General features: G+C 38.7%; 1 protein-coding gene across 2 annotated transcripts in view; it reads right to left on the bottom strand.

The window, feature by feature from the left end:
* Nucleotides 1–20,000, bottom strand: part of Grb14 (growth factor receptor bound protein 14) — a 104,546-nt gene that overhangs the window by 19,703 nt on the left and 64,843 nt on the right. For both annotated transcript variants that reach the window (XM_028769200.1, XM_028769201.1), the window contains 3 exons: nucleotides 16,765–16,921; nucleotides 2,235–2,356; nucleotides 308–382 (listed from right to left, as the gene is read on the bottom strand). In XM_028769200.1, the coding sequence (XP_028625033.1) occupies nucleotides 308–382; nucleotides 2,235–2,356; nucleotides 16,765–16,921 (354 nt within the window). The remainder of the gene's footprint in view (nucleotides 1–307; nucleotides 383–2,234; nucleotides 2,357–16,764; nucleotides 16,922–20,000) is intronic.

Genomic DNA, 20,000 nt, shown 5'->3' with positions numbered 1-20,000 from the left:
AGAGAGAGAGAGAGAGAGAGAGAGAGAGAGAGAGAGAGAGAGAGAGATTGAAATCACATATAAGGTTTTTGTCATGGAAGACATCTTTAAACATTGAAAAATCTTTCCAATCAGGAAGAAAATGTCATTGAGTAATTTAGTAAATTATTTATTTATCCAGGTTTTTTTTTTCCTTTTTATCTTCAGGAAAAATGAATCATGTAGGCTGCAACATTTCAAACTCTGGTCAAAAAAAGTCTTATAGCAAAAAAAAAAAATTAGAGTTTTAATTTTTGTATTTTTACATATTTTAATGAAAACATTTTACCTGCAGGATCTGTGGAGGGGATCTGTCACCATTCGTTTCAGTTGTAAAAGACACCATGTGCTCTGGAAAGAAATACTGACCAAAGATAAATTAATCTCAAACCTAGGCCAGGCAAGGTTCTTTGATCACCAATATAGTAACCTAAGCAAAACATTTATAAACCAACATGTCTTAAGTCCCCACAAAGTGATTTGTAAAATGCCATTCCTAAACCTAAATTACATGACCTCCTTATGAACCCAGGTGACAGTGCAAAGATCAGCAGACATGGCAATAATATGGAGAAATCTCACCCCTTGAGTTTCAAGTGAGTTTGCTCTAATCTCTTTCTTCAGTCCTGTAACCACCCTACCAGGTACTGCAGGAGTCCTGACCCACTGCACAAAGTCAAGACTCATAGAATTAAGGGGCAAAGGTTGTGTCAAAGGTCATAGCCCAGAACACTGACCAGCCAAGACTCAGCTGAGAAGCTAAAAGGCCACTCATTTCTACCTACTATTTTTCCAATCTTGTTTAATCATAAAATTTACCCCAGGAAGTTGTTTAAAATAGAAATTCCCCAAGCTTCATTCTTTACTTTTCTGATTCAGTAGGTTTGGACAGGTCTTGAAGTGTGTGTTTTTAATAAGTTCTGGGGCTCCCCAAGGTAAATTTCATGATAAGAAAAGTTTGGAAACATATATTCTACTGTATTTCCTCCAGGAGAGGATTTGTCAACAACCGTCTACTAACACTGTGGTGGAAAAACTGCATTGTTGGAGCTGAGCTGTGTGCTAGAGATGTTGGACAGTTAGCTTCTAACCTCACCTCACAGCTGCTCTCCCACTCATCCTGTGTTAATTACATAAAAAGCAGCTCCCCACACAATCACATCACCCCCCAGTCAAGAACCCCTACACAGATCGACAGCAACGAATGGCGAGCTTTAAGTAAAAATACATAAGATAAAAATTGTACACTAAGCCATAATTCCTTAAATATAACTTCTAAATGAATGTCTTCATAAAGGCTCTCAGGAAGAATATACTTTTCCTTCAAATCTAATTCTATTTCATTTTTATTAGAACTCTCATTTTCTTTGTCAAAGATCAACCCATTATGTTTCTATTAATAAGTTACAATAAAAGAGAACATAAGAGGTCTTCTAGGGTTTGAAAATATTCTATTATGGTGTGTATCATATATTTTTCATAAAGGATCGTTTCAATCCAATTATCCAAAACTTAGTATAAAAATACACCACAGCTGCAGAGACAAAAACAATTTAAAATAATGAGCCCAGAGGTGATTCTGACTTCTCTGGATCGCCAGACTTCATTAGGATAACATGCGTTTACTTTCTTTTGAAGAAAACTGTAATGGAGGGAGTGTTTACGAGGTGGTGTGCTGTGCTTTACCTCATATCTACCTAGTTCAGCAGTTACTGCACTGAGAATAAAATAATTTAAAGAAAGATACACATCAGTCTTAAATGCCTGGCAAAGCTATAATGCTCACAACCATCACCAATTTACTTTAGAAAATGCCTTACTTTCCTTAATTCTATGAAGTATACTAAACAGTAATGTGGAAAACACTTAGGGACCAATACAATTCATTTTCTAAAGCAAATATAACATTTCTTTGGCTTTGTGTCTTAAATGGCGGGAAAGAGAAGAAATAGTAAATCTCCAAGTTGGTTTTCCAATATTTAGAAATTAAATAAACAAATTCATCTCCATTCAGAGTTTGCCAATAATGTTAAATTTAGTGTTTTATCTGTGCATGTAAACTACCAGGCATCATGTTAATTCATCATTGTTAAAATAGGACCTCAGATCACAAATCCAAAGCAACTAGCTCTGTTTTATTTATAACAATGTTCTTCTGCACATGAAAACCAAGTGACTCATTTAATTCCATAACTGTTAACAGAGAATCTACTCACCGTTGGGTTCTTGAAAAATTCATATTTGGCATAATTCTTTCTAAGATACAGCTTATTGTCTTCTTCCATCCCCCAGTGAGACAGCACTTCAATCAGCAACTCATGATCCTCTACTGTTCTTTCTGTGAGAATATTTCAATGAGTGTGTTGACAGACACATAAATAGTTCAACAGATGAACGTGATAATACACACAAATGCATCAGCATGCAAACATATAAAGTAAATGATGTATCATTCACAATGTATTATTAAACAGCAAGCTTCATCTCAATTCTTAAATATCTACACTGGCAAGGTTTCTGTTCAATTCAGAATTATTACATCGACTTTTATACCAAAGCAGTCATCTAAAAGGAAAATTACATAAAAATATCACAAATGCCATTTTTGCTAATTCTCATACTCCTTTTATTACTATGCAAATTACAGTATAAGTTTGATAACAAATCTGTATTAAGACATGAGAGCTATTCTTCCTTTAACTCATCATGGTGCCAAAATTAAAATATTTGCTCCAGGTTTGAACAATTCACCTCATTAAGAGATGAAAAATTTTGACAGGTTCACTATGCATTTAAGACACATAATCTGGGTAGCTGAAGAAATTAAAATAGATGCTTTAAAGAGGAAATTTCCACTCAAGTGGATACAGTTTCTTATGAAGCTCAATTCCTCTTGGCACTTTATACTTTCAAACCTAATTTAAGAAAAATAGATCCTGAATTAACAATGGAGATAATTAAGTAAGGTAGGAAAGTACTTAATAGAAAAGGATTTCAGTGAACCCAGCAATGGCAACATTAAAGAATTCAAACATAACCTGCAAGATGTCTATTGCAATGCAAACAGTGATGGTGTTTGTGATTGCAGAATTCATAACAGCCCCAAACTAGAAACTACCCATATACTCCTTGACATGAGAATGATTTTTATAAGAGCACACAATAAGTACATTCTACAATAATCTCAAACTGAAATCTCTTAGGAACAAAGATGTCTATTGCATGATCCTTCTTACACAAGGTTCAATGTGGGGAAAATCCATCTATGTGGCTAGGAAGTGTGGCAAATGGGAAGCAACTGGGTGAATTCACAATTCTGTTTATTCCCATTGATGTTAGTTACTCAGGAACATGCAGTGTCTGAAAAGTCATCAAGATAGTCCCATGGGATGTGCTGAATGTTCTTAGTGTATCTTATTCTTAAGTAAAAAGTCAGGAAAATTTGATTATGAAATTGCCAGTGCAGAAAAGAAAGTGCAAAATAGCTAAGAAAGGAACATGATCTCCTCTATTCTTAACATGTTCTTAGGACCTTTTGGGAAAAAAAAATGAGCATCTCAGAAACATGCATGACATGATCTGTGACATACTACAAGGAACTCTTGTAAGCAATCACCCTTAAATTCTTTGAAAAGGAATCCATCTCAATGAATATAGATGAGTTGCAATAAGTACTCATGGACAAGCAGAATTCTGGTCTTAGTTGGATTAGATACTTTTGTTTCTGTCTCACTGACCAATTCCATTCACGGCTTACCTTTCCTAAAACTCAGACTTGGCCTTCTCTTCCCTGTCTCCTTTACATGAAGTCACTCTTTTTGCCTCATGCACCCAATTCTCTAAAGGGAAATCTCAGCCTAAAATGGCTTTCCCCAGTGCTAGTAGATCTCCACCTCGTGAGTACAATTTGTTGAAAGCAAAGGTTCACACCCTAATTTTTCAAACCAGTAGGCATGGAACAATCATTTAATGAACCTCCCTATTCCATATCTGGCTCTAAGTCCCAAGATGAGAAAATTAAGATTCCAGAAGATATTTGTACCTAAAAGCAAAAACAATACTATGTCTATGGGGTAGGAGGTGAATATATACACAACATAGAAAATCAACCTTAAAAGAAATGAAAGTGTGATGTACACTAAACTAGGAGTAAATCTTAAAGACTCTGTACTAAGTGAAATCAGATAGACATAAAAGGCAAACACTGTATGACCCATAGAAAGTACCAAGAACACTCTGATGCACACTAACAGAGTGTAGAATGGCAGTTTCCAAGGCCAGATATGAGGCTAGAGAGAGCATTATTGTTTAAGTAGGAAAGAGTTTCATTGTGAAAAGAGAGAGTTCTGCAGAGAAATGTAGGTTCTATGGAGCTATGGTTCCATGGGGCTATGGTTCCATGGCGCATATGCTGCACATAAGGCCACTGAACTGCATAGTTACATTGATTAAGATGGTCAATTTTACTTATGCTATTCGAACTCAATATAATAGTTTGGCTACTATACTTACAGTTATCTTCCTTTCAAACCCAGAAGTACTTATACTTCTGAAAGTCTTATCATTGTGACTGTTAATATCATTTTGGCCATAATCTCCTAAAGAAGTATAAAATTACTAGTCCCTTCTGCATCTTTTTTTTTTAATCTCCCACTCTGTATCCTTTATTCCTGATAGTTCCAACTATCAGTTGCAGGGTCTCCATGTGGCACCTAAGACCATTACCAATGTCACCATTCCAATGGACCTCCAACTTCTTTCATAGAACCTCTTTATTAATCCCTAAACTTCCAGCTGCTCTTTGAACTCTACCTCCAGTCTGAACACTGGTGTCATGGCAGTTGTCCTAAGCCATCTGTGCCCAAGATGTATATCAATTTCTATTTCACATGAGATAAAACTACAAGACCTGTCAATTACACCTTATCCACTCATCTCTCCAATCTAACTGTCTCGAAAGACCTGCATGGATTCAATGTTCTACTTGGACCTGGGAGTTTTAAAATGGACAAAACCAGAAAAAAAAATGACAATCAAATGTGAGCCTTTTAAAGATGGCAATAAACTCAACAGAAAAACGTGAAGCAAAGAAGATATAATGTGTAACAAGCAAGGGAAAGAGTCCATTTCTAGTGGCTTTACAGAGAAATACTGGTGGAGAGGGTGATCTTCCAGCAAAGATGCCAAGAAAAAGGCCAGAGCCAAACACAGGCAGCAGAGGAAAAAGGGGGCCCCTGGGGTGAGAGGACATGGCTGGGATGTTTAAAGCCCAGCATCCAGGTTAGCATGACTGATGCTGAGTGAGTGACAGGACAGCACCAGAAGAGCTTCTAGAGGTAGGAGAGACAGTAGGGGTGGGGTTGAAACCCCATCCTCCATGGACTTACAGGAGTTACAGGAGACAGTATAATGACAGGTTTGAATAGTATCACACATGCTGTTGAGTGTAGAACTGATTTTTAACACAAAGTCCATTTAGGAGGTTAATTGGAGTTAACCATGGCAGAGATGATGTAGAGGAGATTAACATGGTAATAGTGGGTTTCTTTTTAAAAATAAAATCAAGGGAGAAAAATTTAGAAAGAATAAAAGAAAGTGGGCACTATCTCGATACATCCTGAAAATCTAAGCAGTGGGATCAGAAGGAATACTCCAAAAGTGTGAAAAAGAAGGACAAGCCATGAGAGACAGCCAACTTCTCTTACTGCACTTGGAAAGATTGTACTAGTAAGAAGGAACTGGTAAACTGAGCCACAAGTGGGTGAGACCCAGAGATCAATGAACTACAGTACAAAACTGGTATTGTTAGCAGTCTCTGAATACCACTGTCCTCTCTTTATCTTTCCCACAAACCTTAGCTGGTGCTTCCAAGCTAAAATGAGTATATGTAGTATGTCCTGAGTCTGTTCCTATATTCTTTGTAACTGCAGGGAAAATATTCTGCCAGGGAAAGAAATTCAGGGTGACAACAATGATTCATTTGCTGGCTTTCAGCAACCTGTGCTTCTCAGTACAATTCCCTTTTCCAAAAACAAGAAAGGAGCTTATGCCACCCCCTGTATGTATATCAACACAGAGAGAGAAAAGCAACAGATAGACATTTTCTTGATGGTTAAGATTCAATATAGATTTAACCAATCTTTTGCTTAGAAAGAATCATGGTCCTCTGCTGCCCCATACAGGGATCCATCATCCATTATGAGTTTAGAGTTAGAGGTAAGAGAATAATGAATGAGAAAGAGTAAAGTCTGGTCTACTTTAGGAGCAGGAGTACTTTCAGGGTATCAGGGTCCCCAAAAGTTGAGATGTGCTGAGTGGGTTGAACCATAGGCTTGCATTTTAAAAAAAAAAAAATCCTCAAAACTTCGTGTATCAAACAGAAGCAAGAACTGAGGGCAATGACAAGCTCACAGCCTCCCAGTATGGGGAAAGGGTAGGAGAGCATTAAGTCCCCAGAGAGAAGATGGGAGAGCTATGAAAAGACCCCAGGCTTAAAAGGCTTTATGCTTTTTAGAAAGGAAGTGTGAGACAAGCAAGAGATTCTAGGACATGAAGAAGACAGTGGATAAGACAGATACCTTGGTTGAGAATGAAGTGCCTCACCAGGATGCTGAAAAGGTAAACATGGTCTCAGTTGTCGAATATAAGCACTTTAAACCAGAGGCAACTCACCAGCAGAATCTGACTTATTGACCCCAAAAGAAGAATCTGCACACAAATACTATAAGGTTAACTTCTCTGCTTTTCTAAAGGCAGGAAATACAGGGTCCAAATTTCATTCCAGTTACAGAAAGAAATTACTACTCTGCATGTCTCAATCTGTGAACATGCTACCATATTTAATTTTTATAATACCCCCAAGAAGACTGAATAATGTCCCTAAAGATATGATGGCCTAACTCCAAAAACCTACAAATGTTATCTTACATGAAAAAGCATTTGCAGATGTCTAATGACAAGCATATAGAGTTGGGAAATAAAGAATAATCTGTCAATCCATCTGTAAGCATCCTTGAAACCACAGACAGAAGGGGATTTGAAGTAGACAGCATAGAGCATAATGCATGTCTGTGATATAGACATGCAAAACAGAGATTAAGCAATAGGACTACAAGCCAAGAAACATCAGCAGCATTCTGCACCTAGAGGAATCAAGGGTCAGGTTCCCTTTAGATCCCTTCGGAGGAATGTGACCCTCCAGAATTGTAGATATGCACACCTCCATTGGATGGTTCATCAAGTTTCTGGTAATCTGTTATAGAATCCTAATGACATTATTTTAATAATCTAATGAGCAAGTTTATGCTTCTGTTTTCAAGGTAGCCAAGTTTCCCAGGTTGACTGAGCCCTCTTGCCTGGTCCAAGATGGCTTCTCTCCTGCATTGTACTGCTTCCTCCTGCATAGAATTTCCTACAATAGACACACTCCCTGCATCTCAGCAAGTCCTAACTCTATAAACAGGAAAAGTATCACTTGCTCTCATTTCCTAGAGTTTTTATTATTAATTTTGTTTTTACTTTCAAATGTGTGCAGTTAATATTTGCTAATCTTTTGAAAATACACAATCATGTTCTGAATGTAAGAAGAATAGCAATAAAAGCCAGATTTTGAGTTATCTAATCTTAACCTTCCATAAAAGTAATTTAGATCATTTGAGTTTGGGATGCATTCTAATTTAAATAAAAAATTGGTTAGAAAAATACCAAGCAGTATTTGAATGGCCACCACGAATAAGAAACTAAAGAATATTGTGTGGTGAGTATGGTCACTGAGTAGAATGTAGTCTGGGTTTTTGTTGTCAGCACATGCCTGCATACACACACACACACACTCACACACACACATATACACCACAGCTAGAATATAAATTTGTAAAGAAAGGATAAGCAAAAAATAATTCAGAAAATTTCACAGATCTATAGTACTGAATATTTCAATAATGCAAATAATGAAATTACAAAAAAAACTCCCCACAATATTAAGAAAAATGCTATCAAAGGGCAATCAAAGCTTAAGACTGTATTTAATAATGCAAAATATACTTTCTCTATTCATTTAAAGAAATGATCTGGCTCCAAATCATATAGACAAAGCCAGTAAAATTCCATGGGGCTGAACTCAGCTATGTTTTTTACCCCATGTACAAGTCTGGCAATGAAGTTTTCTTACCGTGGAATTTGGCTTTTAAAAAACATACCACATTAGATATTCTTTATACATCCGTAATTCAGCGTCTCAATTTAGATGCACTGTTGCATACCATCCCCCAGTCAATTTCATTCCATTAAGGACTACAACTCCAGAGATCTAAATAGCCCTTCCACAGACCACTGATAATCAGCTAACCACAGCTTACAGGATTTGTTTTCTTTTAGTGAAATAGCTCACTATATACAGGCGTGACTAGTCATAACGTTCAACAGAGAGATGCTGAAGCATAGTCCTGAAAGGAAGATGGGTCATGTATAGAGAAAGGGAAACATTCAGAACACCAGTGTGAAAGTGTAGGCACTGTCATATCCATGCTACCAGGACCTAACAACACAAAGAGGCAAATAGCAGTTCCCTGGGCACCTAATGAATTCTTCTCATGAATGTCCTTCTTCATATTCTAAAACCAAACAAATTTTAGCCAACTAAGTTTTCCTTCTAAGTACCCCCAGATTTTAAAATACAAAAAAAGAACCCATTAATTCTCTAAAACATAAATTTTGATAAGGTATTCAAAACCCAGCATGAACTCTGACCTTTGAGTCACTATTCAAGCAACAGTCATAAGTGCTGTTCACACAGATCCATCTCTGTTATTTTAAAGGCCTTGTTTTCTGGGTTATTTTTTTTAAACTTCATAAAAAACAACTTAAATATTCTGTTAAAATGTTCCTAAAAGTTTTCAGTTGTAACCATGGTTTGAATTATTAAATGATCCATTCTGGCTCAGGAGTTGAACACTTGATCTTCCAGTTGGTGGTGTTATTCTGGGACATTTTGGAAGTGTTAGAAAGTGGCACCCAACTGGAGCAAACAGGTCACTGGAAACAGTGGTGTCATCTTGCCCCTGGTCCCTTTCTGTCTCCCTTCCTTCTCCACAGGCTCCTGCAGCCATGACGGCCTGCTCACTACACCACAGAAGCGTGGGATAAAGGGACTGTGAATGGAACCATCCAGAACCGTGAGCCAAAATTAAGACCTTCTGCTTTAAGTGGATAGGCATTTGGTCAGAGTCACTCAAAAGGACACTCAACAGGGACACAAGTTTAAAAATCATTTCACTCCCAAATGCTATACTGCCCACCATTTTAAATGCCTAACCAATAACTACTTAAACTTATTTTTTTAAAAAAAAGTCTGAAGTTATTTTCAGAAACCGGAAAGTGAATCGTAATCACCAAACATCACTCATATGTAAGTTAAAAACCAGCAGGAATGTCTCCTTAAATTACTTCAACACAGTCAGTAAGAATATGAAAGGGGAAGAAAAGCTTCGAAGGATTTTAAATGTTTACAACAAAAATGAGAACTTCCTGTTGTTTTACATTTTTTTTTGGTTGTTTTTTAACTTATCCACAGGGTTTTGCAGTTAGAAAAAAAATGTTACCAAATAAATCTGTTTTCTGTTTAATTTTCGAGAACTTTTTCTTTAAGAGAAGAAAAAGAAAAGTGTCTTCTGAAACTGTTGATTTAAGTTGAAAGTCTTTTAAGAAACTTCAATCCGCCAAGAATGGAAGAGCTCACCTGTGACCTTCTGCCTGGATTTGTTCCCTGAATCTACTAAAAGCGCTGTATCTGGGCTCAAATAGAAGCCGAGCCCCTGTTCTTCTCATCACTTGATAACAGAAGAAACAAAGTGGCTTTTACCTCTAATGCACCCAGGAAACAGTCTTCCTACACCATTGTTGCGGAAACTCCAGGCCACAAATGTCCCTTGTATTTCCCAGAGCTGGGTTGAAACCATCTATATTTTGTCAATCTTATTTCCAAATCAAAATGAACAGCCTCTGACCAAGCAAAACAAACCCCAAATCTGAGAAGCAAAGGATTAAACTGGGCCTCAATTTCTAAAGGAAGCCTTAACCAGAGAATGCTACTTAAGACCACCAAAAACCCGCAGATAATCCTGAGTGAGATTAACTCCCTGAGGAAAATTATGGTTTACATTGAAGGCTCATAGACCTTTAAATTCATGTCTCAGCAAAGCAAAATAAGCTACTCATTAACTCAGATCCACAATGGCAACTTACACCCACAGAAAGACTCATTTTTCTTTCAAGGCTTGTGTGTATGCTGTCTCCAGTGAACCAGGAAAGCATATGGAGCAGTTACTAACACCCTCCATAAACTGCAAGCCACCAGGCACATACTTGAGAGAAGGAATAAGTATCCGTCTCAGACTGTGGATTCTCTGGTGTGTTTTCCAAGCCTTTCTTCACCGGACTTTGTAAGATGCACTTTTAATTATTGGGTATAAACAAGCACCTAACAATTTGGTACAACTGAATTCAAAACATATGAATTTGTCTTTGAACCTGGTTATGAAGACATAGGCATAGGCAGAGTCCCTTCTTTCATAGAAGTACTATCTAATTTTAACAACGATATCATTATTAAGATGGTTGTTTAAAAAAAAAAAAACAGTTAAAGCAGCTAAGAAGGTGTTTGTCCCTGCTTGAGACTCCAGGAAGAGGCCTGTGCTACGTCCTTGGGGAAGATGTTACAGGATATTGGTCATCACAATCAGTCTCTAAATCTACCAACCAGGGATACGCAGAAACCATTCCTCTCCTGCTTTTTCTACAGGTCTGTATGAGGGAATATATAAACATTTCTCATAAAATTTAGGGAATACTGCATTTATTCATGGTTTTTTTCAACCATCACTATCATCTATATATGTTTTGTCAAAAATCAGTCAATTTTAAGATTTTTGGCTTTTTTTATTATATGTGTAATACACACACCCACAGAGAGAATGAGAGAGAGAGAGAGAGAGAGAGAGAGAGAGAGAGAGAGAGAGAGAGAGAGAATGAATGAGAATGAATATGAATACGGGTTCCCATGGAGTCCAGAAGAGGGGTCGTGGCTCAGGCTAGGAATGTGGAAAAGTAGTAAGCCAACCTAACCAACCCCATCTCATACACAAAGGATGACCATACCACATGAGACTGGGTATTTGGTGGCATGTGTCATTAGGTTAGCTGTCAGCCTAGACAGCTACTGAAGAAAGGGCTCACATCTACCTTGTTGGCATGAATATTTTGTAAGAAAAAGCTAAAGGTACTAAAGTAACAGCCCTAGGTAGCCAAACAGGTAGCTAGATAAAGAAGGAATCTGAGAATACTAGCAGCACAAACAAGGGAAGGAAGAGGCAACCAGTGTGTGCAATAATATGCCCACACTTCACGTGTAGAGGATTTAGGGGTGCTGTGAGGAGCAAGAGGTGAGACACAGCCTGTGCAGACTGGGTTAGGCAGGCACTCTGGGCCCCAAAAATGACAGTGAATAAAACTATAAAGACTCAGGGCCACACCCAGATGAATAAACTTGGTACACAATTGGGAGAGGGCCGGCTGTGAGGCTACCATAATACCTGAAGTGGGAGACAGCTGGAATTCAGACAGCTCTGGGAACCTGTCAAAAACCCCAGATGCAGTTTAATTCCCATGTCCCTACTTTGTGTTGTCAAGACACCACATCTGAGAATACAGGAGGTCAAGGCACATGATGCCATGTCCAGAACATGTCCTGTGGGCTTCAACTGAAGCTCTGGGTGGTGACAAGAGTAGTTGGAACTCTGAAAACTGCTAAGTTATAAACAGCACAGAAAGCGCAACTGCATATCGACTCCAGTCAACAGGGGAAATGCTGAGACTCTTTTGTTTGAAACAAAAAGGGGAAAAAATGTTCAGTCATAGCTTCAGAGCAGGTAGCAGCAAGCTGACCGCACTGCACAACTCCTCCTGGCTTTGAGAGATGCTATGGACATGACTGCACATTGTAAAATGGTTTCATTAAAAGCCTCTGGTCATTCATTCTGCTTATTAAAGCCACTCCACAGTAGTATTCACAATGGAAATCTCAGCCGCTGTAGCAACGATACTAAAACACAATTAATCCTTTTATTTCCTGAAGACTGTGTAGGTATGCGCTCGAGGTATTGTATTAATTGCCGCTGCCTTCTACCACGGCTTCAATTAGGAATCCAAATGGGAGCAAGACAAACATGGATCCCATTAAGTTCCAGAGGAGTTGAACCTGATGCCACACCCAACACACAAACACACACACACACACACACACACACACCAGCTCCACTGTGACAGCACAGGACTCCATCTGGGGAACTATAGTGACATCCAGTGGCTGGCAAGGAAAGTACAGAGCTGGGACTTTAACAGTGACATTTTAAAATTGGTGTGTGTAAAACTACATTATCAGAACTCTGTCATACTATACACCACCACTGGACAATTCAAAGACATAAACCTGAATGAGGACATGTGCTTGCCCTCAGTGATTTAGCTAATTAAAATTCCCAGGAGTATATATTTTGGGTATAGGATATTGAGGCCATGGGCCTCGGGGTAGGAGAATCCACCTCAGTGACATGCAGTGCTTCTCTTTCTTTGTGGCGTGGCTCTTTTGTCCCCAGGATGAGTTTCTGTTCCTCCAGAGCAAAGCTCTTTTTCCCTGCATGTGGTGGGTCTCTCTGTAGCTGTTACCTGCCAAGAGCAGAAATCCTGGGAGCACCCAGTCTCAGCCCAGCCAATCAGCAGCTGCAGAGACAGAGACTCGCCCCTGCTTCACGATGGTGCCCCAGACAATGTTAAATGATAAAGGACTGGGGAACCAAGTCGTTGGCCACCCTAAGTCCAGATAAAAACTTAAAGCCCTGTAGACTCAGTGGTCCCCAGCTCTGTCTTTTAATCCTTTAACTGACAGAAAAAGAACTGGCTACTGAGCTGGCACCAGAATGAAACATTGGTACTGGGTTCAAAGTTTCAAGACACAAAAAAAAGGCTATCTGTGAATAGATGCTGGAGTGTTCAGGAAAGGCAACCAAGGAAGAGAAGACTTCCTAATTTTCAATTGAAAGGAGAGGCCTAAAAGTTCCACAAATCACATTTCAGTGGGCTAAAATAGTTTATTCAACCAAATACAAGTAACAACTATGCTAAAACAACACACAAACTCAATGGTGCAGGAAAACACCTGTAATTCCAGGCCTGGAGGTGCTGAGGGAGGATGATGGCAAATTTGGGGCTAACTTGGATTACATAGTGAAAGTGATGGAGTAGGCAGAGAAAATATCTAGAGTCTTAAAATGCTAGACGTCATCTCAATGTTGTGAAATTATTTATATTTAATTTGGAATCTCTGTTTCTCAATTATGTTCAGGGAGCTGCTTATTCTTGTGATTAGAAATATTTTTCATGATGAGGAATACATGCTCTTGGTATAGGACTTGCCTAGTGGGCACCGGATCCTGGATTCTGAAATAGAACCATAGCCTTTCGTGTGTGCATGTGGATGTGCATGCATGCATGTGTGCATGTGTTTGTGTGTGTGTGTGTGTGTGTAATGACCAATACTACCTCCTTCCTTTTACACCCTATTCAGGGAACAAACATAAACTCATTCCACCACCACCATTAGATGCAGGGAACACTGATAAGGGTCTCCAATGCAAACACGACCAAGAGCCTGCATCCTATGCTGAGGAAGACCATAGACCACATACCCCAAAATTATTTCTGCCTCCTCATCAACTGATAAATCATTTAGTGCTCAGGTAAAATTAGTGTTTACAACTACTTTGTTTGGATATGTAACCTCAGCTATAATAAAGCCAAAAGACAATCAATGCAGTGAAAGTCTTCAAGAAAATGTCTTTCTCATAACCTTTGACCTGACATGTGACTCATGAATCTAGGAGATGATATTCAGGTATTTTGACTTTATCTCAGCAATATCTAGAAAACGCATGAAGTCATGAAGAAGCACATTCCTAACAATGCCTAAAAGTTTAAATTTAGTCTGGAGCTCACAATTAGTTCAAAGGCTCTATTTTAAGATTTTGCATTTAAAAGTGTGTTTCATTCCTTAGTATAAATACTTGGCAGGTTTTTGTGCACATGATGCCTTTGTTTACAGGATACATTTTTATTTCTGAATTTTGAAGCTTTTTCTCAGACATAAATTATATCGACTATAATACAAAATGTTTCCAAAGTACCCTAAGATGAAAGAAAAAAAGATAAACATATAAAATACAGCATTTATTTATTATGTTAAGAGATGAATAGGCAATGAAGTTATTTGGAATATGGCATAAAGAAGCACATTGTGTACCTACTGGGAATTAGCCTTCTTGGAGATTAATTATCAAAAGCAGAAGTTAAGTTTATCATAAGTGTCAATGGGAAAAGCCAATGTTTAGTGGAGGCAAGAGATGCCACTAGCCCACCTTCAGAATTCAGGTATTCTCAGAGGGTATTTTGTTTCCGCTTTGTTGTCACAAATGTCAAAACCAGGATGCAACAATACATGTGTCTGTCCCCAGGGATCTTCAAGATGCTGTCTGTGCCAGTATCCTGTATAACAATTTATTCCAAAATGAAATATACCCTCCTGGAGATAGGATCTGGAGACTCAGGAAATAAACAACTCACAAATCTGAGGAAGTTCCTGAAACCTTCAAGATTCACAACCTACCCCTACCCCATACCCTGCCCTAAGGTTCAGGAAGCAGTAAACAACTGAGAAGAGTCTGAGCAGCTAGGATGACAGGAAGAAACTGACTGGCTTAGCTGCCTGGACCAGATTCTCTGATCTGTCAAGTTCCTTGCAAGTCACAGAGAATGCCATGCTTTGCAGCTTTTTCATTATGCATCTGGCCACACTTCTGCTCCTGTGAGTAACCCTGACCCATATTTCAATAAGTAAGCACAACTCTTTGGACCTCCCAGTGTGGCTTTGGTAGAATTGATACTTTATCTATGGCCAGCTCCCTTTCTGGGATGAAGAGAAATTTTTGAATGTCTACCCAGGAAAAGTCACAAAACAGTGTATGTGTATAAGCACACTGCACCACATATATGAGGCAAGAGAGTATGGATCTGTCCTTTTTTTTTTAGATGACATCTTGTTAGTACCTAAAGCTGGCAGAACAATCTAGACCTGTAGCTTCAGGAATCTGCTGTCTTCACCTAGCTAGAAATGGGGTTACAAATTCGAGCAATCACATTGGATTTCTAAGTGGGTGTATAGATCACATTAATACCCCAAACACATTATTAACTGAGCCATCTCCCCAACCCAAGAGTCTTTTTAAAGCAAGTCAACCAAAGACCTCTGTTGTCTTCATCATTTTTCTCAATTCTATCTCATGAGGAAAAGGCAGATCTCCCTTCAGAACTGGACCTGGCTTTGAAATGCTTCTTTGGCATATAAACCCCAGAACAAAAGAAGTAAAGGTAAAATTTTATCCTTCAGTAGTTATGTCAGAAAGTGGAAACTGCCTTGAGTAGTATAAAATTCCTCTATGGTTCTCTAAATTAAACATTGGAAGTACGTGGATGTCAATAGTAAGCTACGAGAAATCATTTTGATGATAGCTTAGTAACAGTTATATGATAAAAAGAGAAGCCATTTGTGGCACCTTGAATATCTTCCCTCAAAAGGCAACCATGAGACTCTGCAGGTATGATTAAGTTGGGAATCTGAAATAACGGCCCTGCTGTAGGTGATGTAGGAAGTCCTAAACACTGCTAGGCCAAAAGCGAGGGATTCAACATAGACACAAGAGAACTAGGGTATCTGGCCAAAGAGTATGATCAGAATAATGTACTTTCAAGCCAGGGAATACTGGTAGCCTGTGAGAAGCTGGAAAGAAGCAGGGGGGAGGAGAATATTCTATCCTAGAGTCTCCAAGGGAAGCACACAAACCTTGATTTCAACCAAAGGTTTTGCTTTCATATGTCCAGAGGTATGAAACGGTAAAGTAAATTGTTTTAAGCAACTAACTTCATGGTAACTTGTCAATGGCAAACATATGAAGCTAACGCAAAGTTGAATGAATAAAATAGTTTGTCTTAACTCCCTTCTTCTCACCTACTTAAACGCAAAAGCGCTCCTTCCTACCTTAGTACCTACAACAAGAAGAAAGTAGAAAATAAAGTTGTTGTCAAACCCTGTTCTCACTCTAGAGGCCAATAAATAGTTTGTATTTAATTAAAAGAACAGTTTAAAACTCTCCCCACAATTCGCAACCCAGAGATGCATCCCATTAAATATTTTTAAAAGATTGCTATTTTTAAGTCCTGTATATAAAAATGCTATTTATTTCTCTAAGAAAAAAAAATTAGAGCATACACTCCCAACCAATTCACAAGGAGACAAAACAAAATCTTTTTCTACTGATTTCTTGAAAGGCTTTCCTGTTTTTATGAGATTTGCCTATGAAACTTTGCTCTATGGTTTCGTTCCAAAATGGATGTATCTCCATCATGATTTAAGATGTCCTTTTATTAGTACCGTCATGATTTAAATGGGGATGACAAAATATACAGTATTTCTGCCTTTGTTTCTATTTTGTGGCTTCTCTGTCCACAAACTAATGGCCCTAAATGAGGCATGGACCCTTCAACATAATTTGTCTACTTTTCTGCATGGGAAGAAAGTCTTTGCCATTTGGTAGGTTTTGTACCTAGCAGGAAAACCATTAGGCAGAGATCCTGTGTCCTTACCTACGCCTGTGTAAGACAGGTGTTCAAAAAGGGTCCAGCTGTTGTCGTCCACATAGTGGTTCTTCAGGATCAACAGCTGGCAAACATCTCGAGCTGTGATGTCACTGGGCACCTCTAACGCTCTGCTGGTTTCATCCTCGCTGTAAACTTTAATCACCTGTGTTTGTGAGAAACAAGAGAACAAGCTAAGATATTTGCACTTATTGTCTTGGTTACTCTTTTTATGAAAAACACCTGTCAAAAGCAACTTAAAGATTGATAGATTTCTTTTTGCTCCATAGTCTCAAGAGATTTGCACTATCTGGGTGGGATGTCATGACAACAGGAGCTGGAAGTAGCCGGTCACATTGCTGGTCAGGAAGCGAGGGAGGAAGGAAAGGAGGGAATGAGGGGGGAGAAAAGGAGGGAGGGAGGGAGGAATGGAGGGAGGGAGAAAAGGAGGGAGGGAGGGAGAGAAGGAGGGAGGGAGGGAGGGAGGAAGGGAGAAGAATGCTCATGCCCAACTCACATCTTCTTAGTAACTCAATCCATGGCTCACACAGCCCACAGAATAGTGCCACCCACATTCGCTAGCTCTTACCATGCCAGTTGTTACAACCTTAATATTTCTTTGGACCTACCAAAACTTTAGTTTGCATGGTGATTCTAAACATTCTTAAGAAAAAAATAAACAAAAAAATCCAGTCTTTCAAATGCTGAGATTATAGACAATGTTACTACACTCAACTTCTCCTTTTAGAGGGTTAATAATATTTCATTATGATCATATATATGCATTAACACCACAGCTTCTTTTCTACTTCTGTTCCCATCAACAGGACACAGGCAGTTTCCATATTATTGCACCATTACAATGTAAATGAAACTACAAAATTCTATAAGATTTCAGTTCCTTTGAGTGTCTGTCCACTGGGTCACAAGCAGTTCTGTGTTTAATTTCTTTAGAAAAATCAGGTGCCATTTTTCATAATTAATTCATAAGAGCTTATTAATATGCTCTTCTTGCCACATGACAATGGAGTCCTTTCTCCCTTTGTCTACATTATCTCCAGAGCAACTTCTTCTGGTTTCTGAGAGATGGCATCTAACAGAGTTTTGATTTCTACTTCTCATTGCTTAGTACCTTCCTATATACCTATCAGCTGACCATATGTCTTTAGAGACTTTGTAGTTCATTTCTTACTCTGATTTCTTTCTTGTCTTGACTTGCAAATATAGTCAGGTGGAGATGGCACAGTACTTTAATCCCAGCACTCAGGAGGCAGACACAGGTGGATCTTTGAGGTCAAGGCCAGCATGGCCTACAGAGTGAGTTTTAGGACAGCCAGGTCTACACAGAGAAACCCTGTCTTGAAAAAGAACAACAGTGACAAAAGAAAGAAAGAAAGAAAGAAAGAAAGAAAGAAAGAAAGAAAGAGAGAGAGAGAGAGAGAGGGAGGGAGAGAGGGGGAGAGGGGGAGGGAGGGAGGGAGGGCGGGAGAGAAGGAGGGAGGAAAAGGGAGGAAGGGAGAAAGGGAGGGAGAAAGAAAGGCAGGCCATATCAGATATATGACTTTCAAATATTTTCTATTCCATAGGTATAGTTTTATTAGCTATTCCATTCAAACGTCCTTCTTATAAGTCATCAAATTTGTTGATTGGGCATAAATTCCCTGTATAAGCCCTTGTGCATTTCATTTTCTTACATGCTGACTAAATGCTGTGCATCCACACCTTCCTTAGGTACCAAAGTCTCTTTATTCAACAACTTCTATCCTTTCTGTATCATCTAAACTAAGTTCTATTCAATCACTACTGTTTCATTTCTTTACCTTTCTGATCTATTAAAACTATGAGCCTCTTATTAATATTCTACATTTTCCTTTCCATGTTTAGATTTTGTAAATAATCCAAAAAATGTTGGTTATTCTACATTAAAATGTGACCGTGAAACCCAGAATGCAATTAGGATATGTGGAAAGATATTTCCAATTCAGGTATGGAGGCTTGGGTAAGGGCTGGCTAGGTATTTGCATGTCCTTCATCCCTTTTCTCTCTTCCCATCTGTGTGGCCATGGAATTGAGTTTTAGTCAGCAGAACACAAGTCCATGGAACAGTGAGCCTCTTGATCTGTCTCATAAAATTCTACCACATGCCCTGATTGTCTTTCACCACCCTCCCACAGAATGAAAACAACTACATAGGCCTTGAGGATAGGAAGGCCACGGGCAGACAGAGAGAGTCCTTGTCCCTAAATGACCTCAAGGACAATACCCCACTAGGAGTATCCATGTAAACGAAAAGCAAACTTATACTCTGTGAACACTCTGCAAATCAGAAGTGAGATACTAGAACACAGAATGTTCATCTTAGGTAACACAACATCCACCAAGCCGTGCTCTGTGTTAGAATTCTTATCTGTATTAAGTTAATAAGATAAGCATGCCCGTGGAAATGGAGCAATAGTGTAGCTGGGAAAACATACCAAAGTGAGAAGCAAGAAAATGCAGTACAGAAAACATTCCTATCATAGGAATATCAGCATCCACACATGCCCAGTAATTCAAGCAAATGCAGTAGAGAACAATGTGCCAATTCTGTCCTATCAGTTTTTAAAGTATACTTTATTATATCACAATAAGGTAAGCGCTCTCTCCCAGTGGAGAGGTGACATAAGGAGAAAAAGTATTCTGTGTATTAATGGGAGGATATTTATTGAAAGGATTAAAAGGTCCATTCCTTTGACCCAACAATTTCACATCAAAGCAGAAATTCTCAATTTTTTTTTTTTTTGCTAACATTAGAGAATGGCTTTTAGGAATTGACATGGCCAACAAAGCATTATTTATTAACAACAAAGCATTATTCCTATTGAAATATGTTTGACAATAAAAGAAAACAACAATATCTCCACAGAATAAACTGTTTTGTGAGCCTTGAAAACATTACCTGAAAAAACTGTATAAGAATATTTACAGCCAGGCATGGTAGCCCATGGCTACAATCCCAGGACTTGAGAGGTGTAGAAAGAGTGATCTGGAATCTAAAGCCAGCCTTGGATACAAAATATGTTTGAGGCCAGCCTGAGCTAAGAGAGGGAGAGAGAGAGGGAGTGAGGGAGGGAGGTAAAGATGGAGAGACAGAGACTGAGAGAGTCAGAGGCAGACAGGCAGGCAGACAGACAAACAGACAGACAGACAGACAGACAGACCACAATTAAAACATTTGTAGAACACAATGCAAGCTTCCTTGGTCT

The sequence above is a fragment of the Grammomys surdaster genome, unplaced genomic scaffold (genome assembly GCF_004785775.1).
Source record: "Grammomys surdaster isolate TR1022 unplaced genomic scaffold, NIH_TR_1.0 191, whole genome shotgun sequence".
Classification (NCBI taxonomy): Eukaryota; Metazoa; Chordata; class Mammalia; order Rodentia; family Muridae; genus Grammomys; species Grammomys surdaster.
Note: the sequence above shows the minus strand (reverse complement) of the source record. Positions and strands in the feature narration are given on the sequence as shown.